This window comes from Cyanistes caeruleus, chromosome 6, assembly GCF_971803275.1.
Source record: "Cyanistes caeruleus chromosome 6, bCyaCae1.hap1.1, whole genome shotgun sequence".
In the NCBI taxonomy this organism is placed as follows: domain Eukaryota; kingdom Metazoa; phylum Chordata; class Aves; order Passeriformes; family Paridae; genus Cyanistes; species Cyanistes caeruleus.
Window position 1 is genome coordinate 64,884,870 of NC_141706.1, and position 21,018 is coordinate 64,905,887.

General features: G+C 50.6%; 1 protein-coding gene and 1 long non-coding RNA gene across 2 annotated transcripts in view; one reads left to right on the forward strand and one right to left on the reverse strand.

Annotated features, from left to right (window-relative positions):
• The first annotated feature begins 2,117 nt into the window (after positions 1-2,117).
• Positions 2,118-6,396, forward strand: OTX2 (orthodenticle homeobox 2). Its single transcript, XM_086894076.1, has 4 exons — positions 2,118-2,298; positions 2,753-2,971; positions 3,362-3,513; positions 4,788-6,396. The coding sequence occupies exons 2-4, from the start codon at positions 2,875-2,877 to the stop codon at positions 5,406-5,408; spliced, it is 870 nt and encodes a 289-aa protein (XP_086750202.1). The 5' UTR covers positions 2,118-2,298; positions 2,753-2,874; the 3' UTR covers positions 5,409-6,396.
• An 8,632-nt stretch (positions 6,397-15,028) lies between these two features.
• LOC147652781 (uncharacterized) overlaps positions 15,029-21,018 on the reverse strand; it is a 35,253-nt gene continuing 29,263 nt past the window's right edge. The window contains exon 2 of the long non-coding RNA XR_015287833.1: positions 15,029-16,036. This is a non-coding gene — a long non-coding RNA (uncharacterized LOC147652781). The remainder of the gene's footprint in view (positions 16,037-21,018) is intronic.

Genomic DNA, 21,018 nt, shown 5'->3' on the forward strand with positions numbered 1-21,018 from the left:
AACCCTTTCATCTTCCTCCTCTTCCTCGCCATGCGGAGACTCAGTAAAGTCATTTTGCGAAGGTGTTTCTGAGCACTCACGGCCCGGGAGAATCGGGCTGGAAAGAGCAGGGAGAGAAATCTTCAAGGCGTTTAGGGCCGGAGCTTCACGATTTTTGGTGTGGGAGAAACGGGTGGCAGGAATGGCATCCAGGTCGGAGAGGGGCTGGAGCTGGTTTTTACCTCCCTTATCTTATTTTATTTTAATTTTTTTATGCTTTGGGAAAGGGTTTCCTAAAGACACCGAGCGCGAGTAAAGCGCCCCGGCCTCTCTCCTCTGAATTCGCACCGCGCTGACAAAAACAAAGTCGGGAAAAGTCCTTGTGCACCGGCACAAGTTTCTTTAGAACTAAAAACCTCCTTTGCCTGCTGAGGTTTATTTCGATTTCGGCCGCTTAGAGAAGTTGAGGCTTATTATTTATTTATTTTGAAAAGGTACAACTCTAGTTTAAAAAAAAAAAAAATAAAAAAAATTAAAAAATTAAAAAGAGAGGGGTTAAAAAAAACACTTTAAAAATGCTGCCGGGTGCTGCTGGGAGGCAGGGACGGGTCAGGAGGAGGTGGCTGCCCGCCGAGCCGGGTCCCGGAGGTTCGGAGGGAGAAGCGCTGGGGAGCGCCCGGCAGAGCCGGTGACGGGTCCATCCCCGCCGCCTTTGCACCGGGGGAGAATTCGCTGATATTGGGAAATATCACTCCAAACCGTCCCTCCAGAGAGGGAAAAAAAAAAATAAAAATAAAGGTTTGAATTTAAAAAGAAGAAGAAGAGGAAAAAAAAATTAAATAAATTAGATTTTTTTTAAAAAAATATCAAAAAATTCGTTGGAGCGCGCGGCGAGGAACGCGGCTCTCTCGTTTAGCAAAACAAAAGGAAAAAAAAAAAATCCCTTTTCTACCTTGGCACCTTTCCCCTTGCCCTCCGCGGGAGCCGCTCGGCGGCCGGGCCGAGCCCCCCCGGCCCCCGCGTCCCCCCGGCGGCAGCAGCGCAGGCTGCGCGCCCGGGCGCGGATCGCTGCCCCGCATTAATCACCGGGGCGAGCAGCGGAGCCCAGGCCGGTGGCTCGTAATTAGGGAGCGTGTGCCGCCCGGATTATCTCGTTAGTTTATCAAGAAAACATTTATTATAATTAATTCTCGGACGGGGTAATTATTATTGAGCGAGGGCAGAGCAACTGGTAGCCGGGATCTATGCGGAGCAGGGGGGGGAGCAGGAGGAGGGGGAAAGGTGACAGATTGCCGAGTGGAGCCGTTGCTCCGCGGGCTGCGGGGCGGCCCCGGGATGCGCGGCCGCGGCCGAGGGGCTCCGCGGGCGGCCGCGCCGGGCTGGCGCCTCGGCGGGATGCCGCCGACTTTAACCCATTTTTTTTTTTTTTTTAAGGTTTTTTTTTTTTTTTAAGGGGAGGAGGTGTTTGCGCTTTTTTTTGTTGTTGTTGTTATATTTTTTTTTTTTTTTTAATTTTTTTATCCTTTTTTTTTTTTTTTTTAATTTCTGCTCTCCCGGCCCCGCGCATCCCCGCGCTGGATGCGCGCTCCCTGCGCCTCTCAGCGCGCAAATCCCCGAGGGGAGAAGCGGAAACTCCGCGCTGCGGAGAGCCCGCACCGACGGCTGCCCTGCACCGGGCCAGGAGCATCCCGGCAGCGCTCGGCCCTCCCGGGGAGGCGGCTGGGCTGAAACGCGGAGTTTTGGGGTGTTTCGGGAAGAAAGTTGTGCTGGAGTTCGTTTTCGCGACGGAATGGAGGGAAGGGCGAGCTTTTGCACAAAAAGAAATCCTTAAAAAAATATTTTCCATAAGAAAAACAGCCTTAACCTTTTTAGGAGCCTCGGTTTGACACCCCCCCCCCACTCCTTGCAGTACCTTTTTATTTTTTAATTTTTTTTTTTTTCCTGGCGGACTCCGTGCTCGGGTCCCCCCTCGTTCCCCGGTGCAGAGAGCGGTGACCGGGGGAGCCGCTCACCACCGAGGTGTTTGTTTAGCTTCAGCTCCGTCATCAAGAGTTTCTTGAAAGCCTAATAAATCTGTTACTTGCCTCCAAATCTAATTACCCGGAGTACTAATTAGGTGCAAATGGCCGGTGGAAATTACTGCAGACGTGGACTGATGGCGGGAGAGCAGAAAAGTTTGGCTCTTCCCAAGCGGGCATTTGAGCTCTGAAATGCAGCAACGTCGGGGGGAAGGGGAAAAAGGGGGAGAGGGGGGAAGGTTTGAATGTTGCCCAAACCTGGGATAATTAAAGTCCTTGCAAGAGACTAGTGGAGAGATAGGTTTCTTGAATTGTTTCTTTGTTTCTCACCCTTGGGCTTTGTTATCTGCATTATTTATTTAGCCGAGGGGTTCTTTGTGTCTGCCAATGGCCCCAATCAAGTTTTGCTTGAGACAATTAGCCGGTGCCCGGCCGGGAATCCTATGCAAATGCCCCCGGCCGCCGTACAATGCGGGCAGTTGGAGGCATGGGGGGGTTTTGTTCGGGCAGTAATTACTGGCTGGGATGTGCCCCCTCTTCCCTCCCCTCCTCGCCCTTTTTGGAGAGAGATGCGTTTATCTAGTCAGTCTCTCCCAGCTCCTAAATCCTGTAGGGGTCCGAGCGGGAGGATTGACGGGGGTGGAGGGGGGAAGGCAGAGGGGATAAAAGCGAGGGGGGGTGTGGGGGGGGGGGCATCGATCTGGTCTGACTCCCCCTTCATCCCTGCATTGCCCCTTCCTCTCCCTCCTGCGCAGGCACCTGGCGGCCCCCGCACGCCCGACGGCTCCCGCAGGCACCGCCCGGGGCAGGCAGGGCGCTCGGCCGGCTCCCCCTCGCCCGGATTTCGGCCAACTCTCCTCCCCGCCACAACTTTAGCATGATGTCTTATCTTAAGCAACCACCTTATGCAGTCAATGGCCTGAGTCTCACAACCTCGGGCATGGATTTGTTGCATCCGTCCGTCGGTTATCCCGGTAAGCCACGTTTTTCTTCCCTCTTCCCTCCCCTTTTTTGCTCCTCGGAGAAGCCGCCGGGATTTTGGAGGCGCAACATGCCCGGGGATCACGCTGGCTTGGGTGGGTGAGGGCGTGGGGTCCCTCTGTCTCCCGTTTTCCTCACCCCCAACTTTTTCTGGGTGAAAGGGGCTGCAAACAGGGGATCCCCCCTGCAGGGGATGGGGGCCGGGTCGCTCCAAACGCGCTCGGGGGAGATGCGCTGTTGGCATCGCCGCACTGATCCCGGGGCTGCGGATCCCCCGGGAGAGGGGAGGAAAGGTGGGTGCCCCCCTGGGGAGGTGGCTGGAGGGGACACCGGGGTGTGAGGGGCCGCTGACTGACAGCCAGGGCCTCTGGCTCCGTTCGCAGCCACCCCGCGGAAGCAGCGGCGGGAGCGCACGACCTTCACCCGGGCACAGCTGGATGTGCTGGAGGCTCTTTTCGCCAAGACCCGCTACCCCGACATCTTCATGCGGGAGGAGGTGGCCCTGAAAATCAACCTGCCCGAGTCCAGAGTGCAGGTAGGATGCGGAGTGGCTCCGGAGACCCCTGCCCGCCCTCCCTCCCCCTCCGAACCGCCGAGAAGGGCTTGGACTGGCCCGTGCCTGACAGGGAGACACGAGGGGACTGGTTTAGGGGATGGGGTCAGTCCTGAAGCCAAATCAAGCCCTTGTGGGGTGAAGGAGGCTCAGAGATGGGTGGGGGTTCAGTGAGGGGATGTGGTGGCATTTTGCATCCCCAGGGCTGGAGTGTGTCCCCCCTTCCTCCCTCTGCACTGAGAGGGATCCCAGCTCTTGAACCTTCCATACCCATCCCCAGCACTCCCAAATCCCAGCCTGTCCTGCGGACATCTGGGGGCCCTGCAGAAGCCACAGAGGATCTCCCCATCCCCAGGGATCACCACATCCCCTGAGCTGGGCCAGACTGGGGATCCCGGCTCCCACCAGTACAGACTGGGAGCTTCCTCCCCCTCTGAAGGGACTCTGATGAGAGAGGAGCTGCTTTGGTGGAGGGAACCCCTCTCCTGGGGCTGGGCTGTGTCTCCTCTGCAGGAGCCTGCAGGGACCCCCTCCAGGCAGCATTTTGGAGGTGCTGCTGGCAGGACAGGAGGCTCCTGCCCCCCTGCCCCAGGACCTAGAACTCCCCAGCAGCAGGGACGGGGTATCTCCAAAGCCATCCCTCCCACCTGTCTCCTGACAGGTTTCCCAGGGCTGTGTGGTGCCGTGTTCCCGTGGTGGCTGGGATTGGGATACCCCCATGCCAAACCCCATCCTCCTCCCCACAAAACCTCCCCAGAGCCAGCCCCCTTGGGCCCTGCTGAGGGGCCAGCTCTGGCCGAGGGGGTGAAAGCAGGGAGCCTGTTCAGAAGGTAAATGAGACATCTTTACTCCCCTCCCCATCCCAAAACTCTGCTTCCCTAATTGTTCCCTCCTTTTCTGATGTCCTATTGCTTCTAATTAAGGGCTCAACTTCAATAGGCCTAGAATGGTGATTCTTGGGGGTCCCCAGCTGGCAAACAGCAAAGAGGGAATGCTTCCCCTTCTCCCCAAAAACGACCTTATTAAGGAGTTCGATTTGTGATTTCTACTTCTTATTACTGCTAATGATCTCAGGGAGGGGGAGCCCCGGAGCTTTTCTTTGCAGCAGCCTGCAACCCTCTGCTCTTGGGGGACAGTTTTAGGCCTCCCTCCCCAGCGAGGTCTCCCTGCCACCATCTCTTTCCTGCCTTGGGTTTGCCCGTGCTTCCCTAACCCCAGGCTTTTTCTTTCTGCCTCCCTTGTGTCTCTGTCTCAAGGTGTGGTTTAAAAACCGCCGGGCCAAGTGCCGGCAGCAGCAGCAGCAGCAGCAGAACGGGGGCCAGAACAAGGTACGGCCAGCTAAAAAGAAGAATTCGCCAGCCCGGGAAGTGAGCTCGGAGAGTGGGACCAGCGGGCAGTTCACTCCCCCCTCCAGCACCTCAGTCCCCACCATTTCCAGCAGCAGTGCCCCCGTGTCCATCTGGAGCCCAGCGTCCATCTCCCCGCTCTCAGACCCCCTGTCCACCTCTTCCTCCTGCATGCAGAGATCCTATCCCATGACCTACACCCAGGCATCAGGCTACAGCCAAGGATACGCTGGATCGACCTCCTATTTCGGAGGGATGGACTGTGGATCTTACTTGACCCCTATGCACCACCAGCTCCCCGGGCCGGGGGCCACCCTGAGTCCCATGGGTGCCAACGCGGTCACCAGCCACCTCAACCAGTCTCCAGCCTCCCTCTCCACCCAGGGCTACGGAGCCTCCAGTTTGGGCTTTAACTCCACCACCGATTGCTTGGATTATAAAGACCAAACCGCCTCCTGGAAGTTAAACTTCAATGCTGACTGCTTGGATTATAAGGACCAGACATCGTCATGGAAGTTCCAGGTTTTGTGAAGAACCTTTGTGATACCGAGAGAAATCGCGACGAGAACGAACAGGCTGGGCTGAGCGCTCCAGTTTTAGTCAGGTCTTGGTTAAATTAAAGAGAAAAAAATAACTCCACGGACAAACAAACGAACAAAAAAACTGACAGCAACAAGAGGGGGACAGTGTTGGTGTGATCCCGTTCAGACTCATCTCCTGCTCAGACGCTCTGGAAAAGGAATAATAAAGAGGAAAAACGGAGGAGGAAGGCCTTAAACGGACAGATCATCTAGTGAGCAGAAACCAGACAGACCCATCTGTGTTCTTTCTAGTTTTAGCCAATTGTTGGGTTTCTTTGTTTGGAAGAGGTGGGAGATCTTCCCACCTGCGGGCCAGTTTTAAAAAAAAAAAAAGAAAAAAAAAAAGAAAAAAAAAAAAAGGAGTCTAGGTTTTTATTTCTTTTTTTGTGTGTGCGTGGAAAGATGATCCTTCACCCAGAGGTTTCCAATGTGTTAGCCAACCCTCGGTTAAAATATTCAGAATGGACAACATCTCTCTTTTTCTCCCTCTTTTTGTCCCTCCCTCTTTCTTTCTCTCTCGAGCTCACCCAACTGTTTCATGCCCAACTTGCTGAAGTTGGCACCCGGAGAACTTGGTTCAGGGCTGTGTGGGTTGTGTGACTGATTGTCCTAGCTGCACTACTTTATTTAAAGATTAAGAAAAAAAAAAAAGATAATGTTCATAAGGAGTCAATATGTAGTTTTTAAGAGACAATCAGTGTGTGTCTTATATAAATGGTACATCTGTGGTTTTTAATCTGTGCTAGACTTCAAAACTGTGATCTCCTGTATTGTATGCAACTATGAACTCTGCACCAGCTGGAGTTCTGCTGTGATTTAAATAGGTTATAATTATAAGTGAAATTCAGAGCAACTGAGTTACCTATTATCATCTTTAAAAAAAAAAAAATAATAATTAAAAATATATATTTAAAAAAATAATAAAAAAGAAAAAAAAAGAAAAAACGCAAAAAACACGATCGCCTTTCACCCGAGGTGAACTGCACTGAAACTTTTTACAACAAACTGTCTCTGAATGAAAGAGGAAAGACCGAAAATACCCCACCCGAGGACATTTAACTCCTCTGGAGCTCACTTACTGCTGGCCACGCCGGCAGTAACCGTCAAATCCAACAGGACTTTGGGCAGTTGCTCTGACCTGGATGAATTTAAACCGAGAAATTCATTGTCGTTTATGCTTGCAGATGTTAACTGAAAAAAAAAAAGGAAAAAAAAAAAAAAGATATATATGCATAAACCTTTTTTTTTCCTGGATTTGGCAGATATGTATAATTATATTAAAATGGTTCTAGCACACTTGATGGTTGTCTTCCATTTTAATCGCAGCCGGCGAGTGACGGAGAAGGGGCGAGGCCGGGCACGGGAGACCAGGAGGGTTCGGCTGCTTCTGCAGGGCCGAGACAAAAGGGGTTCTGCTGGCAGCTCCCCGAGGTGAAGGAAGCAAAATCAAAGAGGGGTGTTATTTTATTTTTGAATTTTTTAATCAAAAAACTTTCATTACAAGCAGACCTTGGCTAACGTGACCTTTCCCGCCCCAGCTTTGCCAAATCTCTTCGCGGGGAGGGAGGGAGGGATGCGTTTGCTCTGTGGCTCCCCAGGGCATGGAGTTCCCAATTGCGTATTTGGGGAGAGCCATCAACTTTCCAGGCAGGAGAAGGGGGAACCTGGATCAGGCAGGATGCTCTGAGCAGAGGTGCTGGGGATGGAGAGGGACAAGTGTTTGAGCTGCGTTCTCACGAGCTGAAGCCCCGGTGCCCCAGGATCCCACACATCCCTGTTCTTGGTGGCTCTTTCTCTGTCCTTCTCCCTGTTTCTCCCTCTCTCCTTCCCGTGTGCAATGTTGAGGCTGCTGGAGCCCTGAACTCGGGTTGGATTTAGCCCAGCAAAATAATGGATCTCTGGAAAGGGAGAGACCTGGAGAAAAGCCCCCGGGCACCATCCCGCGCCCTGTCACTGTCTGTCCCCCAGGGTTTGTCACCAGCGCCCTGTGAGCCACCCAGGGCCACCAGCACCATGCCTTGGTCCCCAGGACTGCAGAGCACGAGGACGCAGCCACGGTGACTCTCCAGCCATCCCTGGGCTCTGCATCCCAGCATCCCAAACCTCCCCTTCCACAGGCTCCAGCAAAATGCTCCTTCCCGCAGTGCCATTTGTGTCCCCACGGGCAGGGAGCCCCTAAAACAAACCTCTCTGGGGGAAGGAGTTTTTGTGCTGCCTCAAGTTTGCGTGTGTGGGTCGGTGATTTTCTCATTTGTTTTTTTGTGGCGGGAGGATCCGTGCAGGGGAGGTTTGGGAAGCGCCAGCCGCGTCCCTGCCGCCGGCATCTCCCAAGCAGCAGCGCGGAAAGTTTCGTTTCTCCGCTGATTTGCTTCAAATCAACAAAGTTTACTTCTCCCCCTGCCAAAAAAAATCTATTTGAGCAAAATATGCTCAAGAAAACCAAGTCCTTACTGAACTGGGGCACAGTGTCCCACCTGCCTGGAAAAGCTCTTTGTTTCCTGAGCTTTTGATTATTAATTTTTTTTTAAAGCCTCTTTAAAACCTCTTTTTGCATTTAGCTTTCCCCATTTTATCTTTTACTTTTCTTTCCTGAGTATTTCCCCGTCTGTCAGGGATGAGCTCCTCCAGCTAGTGCTCGTTTTTATCAGAAAAAGCTAATTCATGGCAGGAGTTCCTCTGATTTTTCCCTGGCTTTTTGTACTTTCCACGTTTTCTCTCCCTGTTCATTTCTGAGTTTAATTTAAATGGGCACATGCGTGGGCAAAGGGCAAAATCCCAAGGTGAGCTGGCAAACACAAAATATTCTGTAAAGACTGTTTTAACTCCTTTTTAATTTTTAATGTTTTACATCTCCTGGTAGAATTCATTTCCTCTGAACTCAGGCTGCGGTAGGCAATCCTGGATCCAATAAAATCTGGGGAAAAGCTGGGGAGACCACATGGGTTTAGTGCTGGAAAACCGGATTTAGGGACAAAGAGCTCATTAGGAGGGTGTTTGATTTGAGGTGTCCTGCCTAGCCCCCCAAAATATACATACAAGCAAATCCTCTATCTGCAATGTGACATTTCCCACCAGAGGGGGAAAAAAAAAAATAATCCCTAAAACTGGAAAAGCAGAAAAACAGGAGGGAAATGTTGAGCGCAACCATAACGGGACCGCCTGGAATGTCGGCTCCAGCACCCCTCCCTCCCTGCTCCCTTCTTGTCCCCTCCTGCTCTGTTTCTTTCCTTGATTCCCTCTCCATTTGCCTGCACACCCTGCCCAATATTCCTTTTCCACTCCCCAGCAGTACCAACACACACTTCCCAGTGCTCCCAGGAACCGGAGCATCCCTGCTCCCATCCCAGCCCGAACCAGCCCAGGGAGCCCCAAACTTTTGGGGAGCTGCATTTCCAGGAGGACCCCGGGGCTGGGGAGCACTGCCAGTTTCCAAGGAGACGGGGGAGATTTAATGAAAAAAAAGCCGGATTTAGGGACAGGCAGTGGAGCTTCAGCCCCTGGTACTGGGTGGAGTGGCACAGGAACACCCCAAACTCCCACTCACACCCCTGGCAACATTTTACCTGGGATTTGGGGCGTGGTGGGGGTAGGGCTGGTGGGCTGGCAATGGGTTTGGGAAGGTTGGAAAGAGAATATTGGGAAAGAAGGGCTGTGCTGGGGTGAAGGGACGGGATTCCCGAGGGCCAGGGAATGTGTGAGGGCTGGGCTGGGCGGGCACTGGGCTGGGTGTGGGGAGGTGTCAGGGAGGGGAAGGAAGAACATGGAAGGAAAGGAAAAGAAGGGAAGTAAGGAAGTAGGGAGGGAGAGAAGGAAGGGAGGAAAAGGAGGGAAAGAAGGAAAGAGGGAAAGGAGGAAAGAGGGAGGGAGAAAAAGGAGGGAAGGGAAGGGAAGGGAAGGGAAGGGAAGGGAAGGGAAGGGAAGGGAAGGGAAGGGAAGGGAAGGGAAGGGAAGGGAAGGGAAGGGAAGGGAAGGGAAGGGAAGGGAAGGGAAGGGAAGGGAAGGGAAGGGAAGGGAAGGGAAGGGAAGGGAAGGGAAGGGAAGGGAAGGGAAGGGAAGGGAAGGGAAGGGAAGGGAAGGGAAGGGAAGGGAAGGGAAGGGAAGGGAAGGGAAGGGAAGGGAAGGGAAGGGAAGGGAAGAGAAGGGAAGAGAAGGGAAGGGAAGGGAAGGGAGAGAAAGACAGAAGTGAAGGAGAAATGCCATTTCCAGCAGCTGGGGCTGCCTGGTGTCTCCCTGCTGCTGTTACTGCTGCTGCACCTCAGCGCTGGGGCGGAGCAGAGGGAGGTGATGGTGGGAGGGGGGGGAGAAGAGGTGGTGAAGAGATAGATAAATATATAAATCCCACACAAACTGTTAAAATCTGCTCTGAGAGTCAATTTTGACTTTTAGGCTCATGAACCATTAATAAAAATCTCCTTATACTCAGATGGCTCTCAAATGCTGTGATAGCGGATTACAAACTCCTAATGGAGATACTGTATGATCAAATATTCTCTAAGCACCGAGGTCTAACGTCCTGGGGGTGGCCAGGCCACCTGATTATCAGCTTATCGGCAAATACCTCTTAGTAAGGGATGTGTCAAAAAGGAAGTGTCTTCCTCAATGTGTTCCCTTCCCCATTCTTCCTTCAGACAGGTTTGGGAACTTCATCCTGTGGTCTGGGGACCGTGGGATGCCCTGTGGCAATGATGTCCCCAGTCTGTCCTGGGCCTTGTCCCTGGTTTCTGAGTGTTCCTGTGAGAGATGCAGAGCTGGAGGTCCCAGAGGGGTTTCAGGTTCTCAGGTTGCACAAAGCAAACACCTTTCTTGGTCTCAACTCTGGTGACACTCAGCCCTTGCCAGGACCAAACCACTGAATGTGATGTGTAATTACCTGGTAATTAAATTTGGAGGGCTGACGCAGCATCATTACAGAGAGAGAGGAGAGGAGAGGAGGTTCCTTCATGAGACAAGAAACCAGAGCTTCCTGCAGAGCCAGTTTTGGGGAAAACTGGACTGTACGTCTGTTGTTTTCTGTTTCAAGGAGGGGTTGGTTCTCTCTCTGCTTCTCCTCACATGCTCACAGGTAGGGATCCTGCTATTTATTCCTATGTAATGAGACCTGCTGCTGCTTAGAAAATGCATCTTCTAACCCAGCCTGGGAGCCCTGTGCACTGGGAGGGTCTGGGATCAGGCTGGACAGGGAGGAGAGGACATGAGGGACCAAGCAGGGCAGCTTTAAAAATGGATTTTTAAAGTCCTCTCTGGGCTGTAACCTCCCCAACAGGGACCACGTTTTTTGTGTGTGACACCAGTTCACAGCCTACTGGGGCATGAATGAACTTCCACTTGGCTGAAGTCTTCAAGACTTGGAGCATTTTGGGCTTTCGTAAAGGAGTTTGTGAGGTCAGGATGCCAATGCCAAGCAGAAGAACTTTCCTGCTGGCCTGCTATAATTCACTTGTGACTTTTTGGTGAGGCTTGGCACATGCCTTGAGTTTCCAAGCACCAGCAGGGTGCAGGGTGGTTTTCTGCCTTTCTCAACCTTCTCCTGCCAGAGAGGAGAGCAAAGCAGGGTCCTCCTGCATCCTCACCCCCTTCAAACCACTTTTGCTTTCAGGCATATTCAAGCAGAGGTGAAGCTGATTAACTCCTGATATTGCTGTGAAAAGCAAAGTGTCCCTCAGTTCCTTCAAGCTGATCCCTCTGTGCCACAGTTGTGGAAGGACAGGTAACTGTGCCCTCTGTCTCACTGAGTTTTGGAGACCCCACAGGCCACTCTGGCTCCTCTGTAGGATGTAGGGCTGCAGGTTTTATCCCTTGGGATAATCAGGCTCCTCTCCATTAGGAAAATATGTGGATCCATCCTGCGGGGAGGCCTCTCTGGGGAGTTACTGCAGGCTGGTTCAGCTGAGGGTGTTCAGGAGCTGAAGAGCTGAAAACAAGGAATGTGATGAGTTGTGAGGGTGTTCATTGGGTTGTGAGGGTGTTCATTGGGTTGTGAGGGTTTTTGTTGATTTGTGAGGGTGTTTGTTGAGTTGTGAGAGTGTTCATTGGGTTGTGAGGGTGTTCATTGGGTTGTGAGGGTGTTCATTGGATTGTGAGGGTTTTTGTTGAGTTGTGAGGGTTTTTGTTGAGTTGTGAGGATTTTTGTTGAGTTGTGAGAGTGTTCATTGGGTTGTGAGGGTGTTCATTGGGCTGTGAAGGTGTTCACTGGGTTGTGAGGGTGTTTGTTGGATTTTGAGGGTGTTCATTGGGCTGTGAGGGTTTTTGTTGAGTTGTGAGAGTGTTCATGGTGTTGTGAAGGTGTTTTTTGGGTTGTGCGGGTGTTCAGGGTGTTGTCAGGATGTTCATGGTGTTGTGGGGGTGTTCATTGGGTTGTGAGAGTGTTCATTGGGTTGTGAGGGTGTTCATTGTGTTGTGGGGGTGTTTGTTGAGTTGTGAGAGTGTTCATGGTGTTGTCAGGATGTTAATGGTGTTGTGGGGGTGTTCATTGGGTTTTGAGGGTGTCCATGGTGTTGTGAGGTGTTCATGGTGTTGTGAAGGTGTTCGTTGGGTTGTGAGGGTGTTTATTGAGTTGTCAGGTTGCTCATTGAATTGTAAAGGTGTTTGTTGAGTTGTGAGGAGGTTCCTTCATTGTTGTGCAGAGGAGGCACGAGCCCTGAGCCCCCTGGCAGCTGTGAAGTTGCAGGATCTGGGGTGATGGAATGCTGAGAAGGGTGATGGAGTCTGGTGGGAACCCAAACAGCATCAGCCACAGGTCAGTGGGGAATAAGGGCTGGGGTGCTGCCCCTGAAACTCTGGAATCCACCCCAAATCGTGTGGGAGAGGAGACCTCTACTGAAATGCTGCTGTCCAGTCTCAGGACCTGGCTTTGGAACTGAAAGGGGAGGATTAAGAAGGGTTCAGGAAGAGCCAGGAATGCAACTCCAGGAGGCACAAATCTGCTTCATGAACGACTTGGGGGTGTTCTGTCCTTGTATGAGTTATCCAAGGGAAGGTTGAGATGGTGTGAGTGTATCTGGTGAGGGCAGGATATTACCTGGAAGACCAAAGCATGTCTTTACCCATTTGGTAGGAGTATCCAGGATGACAAGTTAAAATAAGATTAATCTAAGCTGGTCATCTGAGAAAAAATGAAAATGAGAAGCTGGAACATATTCCCTTAGGACAGGGAAACTCCACATTTTTGAGTGTAACAGTCAAATACCCATGTGCCTTTCTAAAAGCCATGCAGGAGGTACTTGCCCTTGTCCATGATTACTCAAAATAAAACATGTCACGTCATTTGTGGTAACCATCCAGGTTACTCTGCTGTTTCAGGGCTCTGTGCAGGACTTTTTAGAGGCTGGAGTGTTCACCAGGTGGTTCCTGGGGAAATTTGCATCTGGATCTTGTCTAGACATGGAAAATCAAATGGAACTGGTGTAGGAGAAGGCTGAGAGCTGGACACCAGGGACCAGGGCACCAGTTCTACAGCTGGGATCTGTGTTTTGGGAGGACCTCCAGGCTACTGCCTCATCCCGGAAAAATGTTGTTGTCTGGCCTTTCCCAGGTGCAGTGGAACAAGGACACTCTCCCACTCCCATCACAACACTGGGATCAGTAAAGTAACCCAGCATGGGGAAATATCTTGCAAGAATCTCCTGGAGCAGTGTGGGTCAGCTCTGAGTGCTGCACTTCTGCTCTTCCTGTTTTCCTTTAGCTGCTCTCCCTCTCTCTGCCCCTCCTTCCCTCTCTCCCTCTGCCCCCCTGAGCACTGAGGACACAGTGCCAACCTCTCCAGGTGTGCAAACTCTCTGCCTCCTTTGGCAGGTCCTGCCAGGGCCAGCCCACACTGCTGAAGGCTGCCAAAGCTCCTTCCTGACTCATGGTCTCCCATACCAACAGCAGAGAGGTGACTGCAAAAAGAGTCACTGCAGGGATGGCTGAGTCTGTTTCCCTGTGTTTTGGGGGGTGCCTGCAGCATTTTCCAGGGTGCCAGTGCTTGAATGGATCATCCAGGTCTGCTGCAACACCTTCTGTGGTGTTGAAAGGAATGGTGGTGGGTTGATTAAAAATGAGTAACAGTGCTGGGGCTATTTGGAATTTGTTGGGAACGACTGTGAAGATGCAGAGGTCACCCTATGGCATTTCACTGGTCCCTAGAAAACTGAAACCAGAAATAAAACCTTGCATGTGATCACATTCAAATACCCCCTAGATATCTAATACCCCAGGGAAAATCCCAGTCCCTGATACTTCCTTTTTAATTTTGATGGCATTGCTGACCAACGAGGCCCTGTTGAGGCTCCGCTCACCACCCGCCACCAGGCTGCAAGAATCAAACCCAGAAACAGCATCGAGCAGCACCCTGGGATTCCAAGTTCAGCTCCCTCTCTGCCAGAGTGGCTCTGCAGAGCCACATCTCCCACCCCAGTCCTGTCATCTGTACACGATTCAGGAGGGTCCTGGTGGCTCAGGAGGCGCCTCTGTGGCTTTTGTGCTTCTGTCTGCAGAGCCGTAATTGCCTCAACCTTTGCACAGACACTGCAGCAAACAGTTGTTATTACTTGGCCACAGCCTTTAATATTTGCTGCAAGAAGGTGTCTGGTCCTTTGTAAGGTTTCTGGGAGGCTGAGATTTCCCAAATGCGGGAGCTGAGGGTGTCCTTGGCCTTGCTGGGGTGGGGACAAGTGGAGAGGTTGGTGGTCCTGTGCCAGACAGAGCCCCTCGAGGGGGTCACGGGGCAAATCACAGAATCCTGGAATGGTTTGGGGTGGAAGGGACCTTAAAGATCATCCAGTCCCAGCCCCCCTGCCATGGGCAGGGGACCAGCTGTGTCTGGCACTTGGGCACAGGGGATTCGAGGTGTTGCAAGGGCTGAGCTGCAAGGGGAGAGGGAGTGTGAGACAGAAATCACCCCCGGCAGCACCGAAGGTTTCCTGATAGCCACAGAACCCTGGGATGCTCCTGGGCTCATCCTGGGAATCTGTGACTGCCCCCATCAGAATTAACAGCCAGGCTCTTTAATAGGCAGTGATAAGATATTACACAGAGTCAAATTACTCACGGACACCGGGCAGGATGTGCTCAGTTTTTATTTGCCTTCAGATCACAGAAATCCACAACGGGGTTAATTCTGGATCCAGCCATACCAGCCCGTTCTGGGAGCTTTAAAATTAAAGCAGTCACAAGGCTGCCCTTCGCTTTCCAGTGACTTATGCAAGAAACCAAACACATGAGAACAAAAGGACAAATGGAAAACTGAGGGTTCTGGCTAGAATTCAGACTTTTTTTTTGTTTGTACCCGGAGCAATTCGACGGAGTCAACTTTCCTGTGTCAGGAGAGAGGGGAGGGAGGGGGGTGTCCTGATTAGATCTAATTTCCTACCTGTTTACTGTAGGCATTTGCATAATGATCACCCTGCAAAGAGTGGTTAGCATATGCTAACACCGCTTCTTGCACCCATTAAAACACAAACCCCAGGCAGGCTGCTGCTGTTTACAGCACATCTCTTCACCCTGATTGCATCCTAGGGGATGTGGCCAGCGGTGCCCCCACTACCCGAGGTAGCTGGAAGCCTATTCCAGATGTCACCAGGACAGGATGCAGAGAGATAAAAACAAACTGGTTTATTTTCACCCATAAAGAAAAATCAGAAGGTTGAAAAAGGCATCTAAAGGCCTTTCAGGAGATGAATTTGATGATCCTTGTGGGTCCCTCCCTGCTCAGGATATTCTGTGATTCTGTGATCCATTTTCCATGTTAGTTCCATGCTCAGTGTTGGAAGAAAGTGATTTCTCCAGTGTCCCATATTTCCAGCCCAAGCACTAGCTTGGCAAGAGCAGCTGGTAGATTTTGAGTCAAGGACAGTGGTTCAGCTATTTGAAGCCAGCAGGATACATCTTTCACCAGAACTTTCACCAAAACAAATCTTCATGCAGAGTGTGATGATTTACAGATCCTCACCCCGACCCGGTGGGATGTTGAGTTTATTTGTAAATCATTTGTTTTCGGTGAGGACAGGCACAAGTGTGCCGCTGTTTTGGGAGAGTTTCTTGTCAGCTGAGTGACAAAAAAAAAAAAAAAGATAAAGGAGAGGGATGCAAGGCAGACAGGACTGTGCCATCACCAAAGGGTGCAGAGGATTGCAAGCTTTGAGGAGCCAAGCAGGGAGGTGTCAGCAAACAAACTCAAGCTGGTTCACCTTTCAGCAGAGCTGTTCATTGCTTTGCTTTGACAAAGAGGGTCCTGATGTCCTTCCCACCTCCTCCTTCTCTGTGACTCTAAGATGTGTTTTCACAGGTTGGCAGCTGCCTGCAGCAGCCACACAGGCTCTTCATGCTACAGAGTTGTGTCTCTTCCACATGCACATCTTTTTAATTGGAAGTATTTTAGTAGCCTGAGTGACTCTGACAGAATCGAGACCAAATGTAGGCGTAGCTGGGCCAGCAGGTCTCGGAGGGAACAGAATTATCCAGGGAATAGGCAATCACCTCTCCCCTGGGATGGAGCAGCCCACCACTTTGCAGTGGCTCTCTACTCTGGGAAGACTTGTTCTTGACAAATTCACATCACCTGCCTCTTGACAGGTAGTACTCTGCATAAACTGGATAGTCCTAGAATGAAAAAGTGAAAACAACTCAAGTTTGAAGTTTTTTGTGGGTCTCCAGTCCTAGATCCTGCGCAAAGTAGAGGAAGCTTCAAAGTTAAATCACACTGCTCTGGTCAAATTTTGAATATCTCTGAGGATAGAGATTCCTCTCAGGTTCTCTGGCCCCTGTCTGGAGGCTTTGCTCATGTGGAGGAGAGTTTTTACCAGTCTGGTGTCTGTGATGGAGGGGGAGCCTGAGAAGCCCACAACTCCGGCTGAGTGAGGGATCATTTGCCCCAGCTCCCTCAAGCATTGCTCTCTCCTGCTTTGTGCCAATCACAGAAATACTCCTTAGAATCACAGAATCCCAGAATGGTTTATGTTGGAAGAGGCCTTAAAGATCACATGGTTCCATCCCCCTGGAATGTGGAACCACTGACCTTTAAGGCCCCTTCCAACGCCAGTGCTGATCCCTGGCTGGACAGGGGAGTTAAGGGTTTATGGCAGAGCCAGATGTGTGCAGAGGTAGGACCAGGTGGTCTTTGCTCTGTTCTGCTTTGTGAAGCCCCTCTGAGCAATCCCACAGTGTGTCCCCTAGCAGGGACATCCACCTCCAGCCAGCTGCTTCGGCAGCTGCTGCAGGGCAGTGTCCTCTTGGACCCACCCCTCTCCCACACCAAACTTCCTAATGATCCTTCACGGCCTCTGGAAGCTCTCTGGCACATCTGCAAGAGTATTCCAGAGATTCCCATCACACTGCACTGGACCAGGGACAGCAGAGATCATCTTGGAGTGTTCTATCTTGGAGTGGCATCATCTTCTTTGTGTCCTTATCCACATTTCCCAGCAGTGATGGAATTGAGGTGTTAAAGTGACACTGGGGGAGAGTTTTTGCTTTCTGTGTCATACACAGGGCCCTGATGCTGCCCTTCCTAGCTGGAGGCAATGCTGTGGGATTCCTTCTGCCACTCCACACCCTGTCCCAGCCCCTGGCCAGCCCTCACAAGTGAGTCTGTCCCTGTGGGGTGTGCAAGGCAGAGTTCCCACCTCAGTAATGCAAACACCTTGTGCCTTTCCTCTTGATTTCATGTAACAAACAGTATCTAGTTCTGCTGGGGGTCCCACAGCTCCTCAAATACTTTTATCAGCTGCTCCAGGATCCCTGGCAGGATTCCTGGAGATGCTGTTTCATTCCCACCTCTTCCCTTTTCCCCATGAGCCTGTTAAGATTTCTGCTTTCTCACATCCCCATGGTCAGCTGCCTGTGCAGATGTTTCCATCTCATAGGAGGCTGTTTGTCCACAGATCCAGCATTTCCAGTTTGCTTTCTTCTCTGGTTGCTGGATGTTTTCCTGTCTGTTGTTATCATGGAATCATGGAATCATAATGTGGTTTTTGTTGGAAAGGACATTAAAGACCATTTTTAAGGTTCCAATCCTCTGCCATGGGATTGTCCCCTGCCATGGCAGGGACACCTTCCACTATCCCAGGCTGCTCCAAGCCCTGTCCAGCCTGGCCTGGGACACTTCCAGAGATCCAGGGGCACCCTGTGCCAGGGCCTCCCCACCCTCACAGCAAAGAATTTCTTCCCAATATCCCATCCATCCCTGCCCTCTGGCACTGGGAGCCATTCCCTGTGTCCTGTCCCTCCATCCCATGTCCCAAATCCCTCTCCAGCTCTCCTGGAGCCCCTTTAGGCCCTGGAAGGGGCTCTGAGCTCTCCCTGGAGCCTTCTCTTTTCCAGGGTGAACACCCCCAGCTCTCCCAGCCTGGCTCCAGAGCAGAGGGGCTCTAGCCCTGGGAGCATCTTCATGGCCTCCTCTGGACTCACTCCAGCAGCTCCAAACCCTTCTCATGCTGGGATCCCCAGAGCTGGATGCAGAAGTGACAGAACAGCTCTGTGTTCCTGGCAGAGATGGACATCTTAGCATTCCTGATTTACCAACAAGGCTTGGAGACACTGTAGGTAGGACTGGGTGCCTGTGTGTTCTGTTTGGGATCAGACAGGTATCTCAGGCACATCTCAAGTCTCCAAAGGTGAGCTACTGCTGATATCTCAAAAATTTGCATTTTCCTTGGCAGTCAGAGCTGGTGATCCAAATCCTACACCTGGAAGAAAGGGGCAGCCCTTGGAAGCTGCTGTTTTCTGCCATCATTCCATAGCTGCAGGGACTGGTGCAAGAGCCCAGCTTTCATGCTGGAACCGCACGTTGTGTTCTCATTATGCAACCGCTGTATTTTAATAGAAACCTCTTTTTCAGGCAGTCTCAAAAACAGTCGGATTTTTTTTCCCTCCTTCTGTCAAATGACCAACTTAATAATTCACTAGTTGTGCTGGGATTAGGCACTTTGGGCCACACTCTGGATTTCTTATCTTTAATGTAGTTCTCGACGACAACTTCTGCACTTAATCCCCTGACAAAACTTCCTTTGATTCCCGCGACAGTCGCTCACAGAGATCAAACGCAGGACTCTGCTCTGTCAGGTAGAGCCAGGCGAATATTTTGTGACAAATAATTTACCCACAGCCTTTCTCCTCATTTTCCCTCCACAAATTGTCCATTCTGCCGAGGCTTGGGGCTGATGGTGGATTTGTTTCTGGCTGCACGAGCGCGAGTTCAATGAGCTGCCCATGAGAAAGAGCCTGAGAATGTTTAAAGAGCTTCGCTGTTCGTGGGCTTTGACCTCGCTCAGGATCAGCTTTGGGCTGAGCCCACCTCACCCCACAAGTGACATCAGCACTCGTGAGTCATCCCCTCGTGTTTCTGTTCCAGGTTGGAAGAGCAGTGACTCTCTGAGCCCAGACATGCAGTGCAAATAATCTCTCACATCACCTTACAATTTCCTGTTCCGTGGGTGTGCTGTAATGTATGCGCCTGATAGGGGCTTTATCACTTTCCCTTCTAAGAATAGTCTCCAAAACCCAGGCAGAGGCGAGACAGGGATGTGCAGAGATAAAGGGACCTGATTTCCATGTGGGAGCATGTCTGGCAGGGACAAGGGGCACTCATTGCCCACATTGCATATCCAGAGATTGAACCGACACTCCCATTTTTACCCTTGCATTGTTGTGGCACTTATACCAGTTTAACTGAGCATTAATAGTATCTCTATTTGTGTTATATTAATGCTATCTGGCTATTTCAGGTAGAGAAAAAATTAGAAGTTAGTATTAATTAGGAATTTGCTCTGATGTGGAATGATTTGAGCAATATTATAACTGTAATTTCACAGGCAGGAAAGCTTTATCTTGCAATACATATCAACTCTAGCTCTTTTTTGTTTTTTCCCTTTTTAAAAAATAAATTAAATGCCCAAAAGTCTCAAAATGCACCAAGGGGGGAACTTTAAGGTCTCCATTTATTTTCCAAACAGCCCTGGTAACGCCTGCAGGGAGCAGAGAGCAGTGCTGTCTTACCAGGGCCCACAGAGACGCTTCATTAACCCAATTAAGCAGGTGGATGGAGAGGGTCTCTCTGATAATTTACACCTTACTAATGAAGTGTGTGACTCTTAATCTCCTCCAAACAAGATACACTCATGAAACACTGGTGCAAGGAAAGGGGAAATTAATTAGGTGAAAAAACTATGAGATTATAGCAGAGGGATTCCAACGAGGCAACTGTAACATGGCTGGTGATTCATTTGTGCCTGTCTTAAATTAATGTCTGAGCTGTCAAGTAAATAAGACCCAGCATTATTTTGGCTTAAAAGACATTCTCACCAGGCCTAGCATGAGGCACCTTGTTTTACTGCATGACACACCATTTTCCACATCCCATCTGCCTGAATGACCCTGGGGTGAAACAATCCCACTCTGAGCAGAGCTTGGTCTTTCCCTAAGATGTCTGGTGGAGGCTTAGAAGGAGCTACTTATTTTATGCAACCATTTCCAAAGCAGTGACAGCTTTGTGTCACAGAAATGTCTGTGCCCACATTTGGGTCAGGGAGCTGTGGCTGTCCCATCCCTGGGAATGTTCAAGGCCAGGTTGGATGGGGTTAGAGCAACCTGGACTTTAAATTCTTTCTCAACCCAAACCATTCTGTGATTCTACAAAAACATGGTCAGCAGAGAGCTTCAACAGCCTGAGGGCTGGATGCCCAAAACAATACGAATTCTTCTGGCCTTCAGTGGCACTGGAAGACCCCAACAAAATTGCCTGTCCTGCTTAGGGGCTGGTGAGTGATCTCTCTAAAATTGAGGGTGAACCTGACTCAAAAATTTTCTATTTTGTACCTTTCAGAAGACACTACTCGTCTTGTGTTCATGTACAACCCCTCTGCCACCAGGGAGTGGGGCCTTCAAAGTGTACAGGGTGAGAATGCCACCAAAATGTGTTTCATCCCTTAAATTGAACTGCTGGCCACTGAAAGATTCCCAGAGTAGCAGATCTGAGCAGATTTAGCACTGGAAATTGTATTCTGTCCTAAAAGGAACTCAATGAATCCAAGGATTTCAAAGCTTTTGGCAAACACAAATTAAATCAGCAATTAATTAAGTACTCCTCGTAAAATATGATCACTCGGTAATGCCAACTGTGGACATTCACAAACTCTGAGTCCAGCTCCCCAAAATTATGAGATTGGCTTAAAAAATCACAAGATTAAAACCCCAAATTGTTGCATTTTCTTTATCCACCATCTGGCTTCTCAGTCTCTAGGGTAAACATGCCTCATGTTTTCAACTGCAAGGGTGAGCCACTTACTTAAAACCATGAAAACTGAGATCCTGGTGCTTCATAATGACTCTAACAGCTCAGGCTTTCGGAAAAATGCCAAAAATCCTAAGACTGATTATAAAATCTGAAGAATTTGCAGTACTGATCACTTGTAACTGAAATGTATTTAGCTCAGCAGCTAGTTCCAAATGCAGGAATCCAGTGCAAGAGCCGCTGGAGAAGGAATAACAAAGGCTCTCCATCCTGATCAAAACTGCAGGAGAATTTAGGTGGAAGAGATACAGCGACAGAGGCAGGATGTCGTGCAGTCCTTGCTGGAATTTAGCCA

Bases quoted from the DNA above. Each gene is read 5' to 3' on its own strand.
- OTX2 (XM_086894076.1), top strand. From the start codon at position 2,875: ATGATGTCTTATCTTAAGCAACCACCTTATGCAGTCAATGGCCTGAGT. The intron at 2,972-3,361 runs GTAAGCCACGTT...CTCCGTTCGCAG, and splicing joins TCCGTCCGTCGGTTATCCCG to CCACCCCGCGGAAGCAGCGG. The intron at 3,514-4,787 runs GTAGGATGCGGA...CTCTGTCTCAAG, and splicing joins TGCCCGAGTCCAGAGTGCAG to GTGTGGTTTAAAAACCGCCG.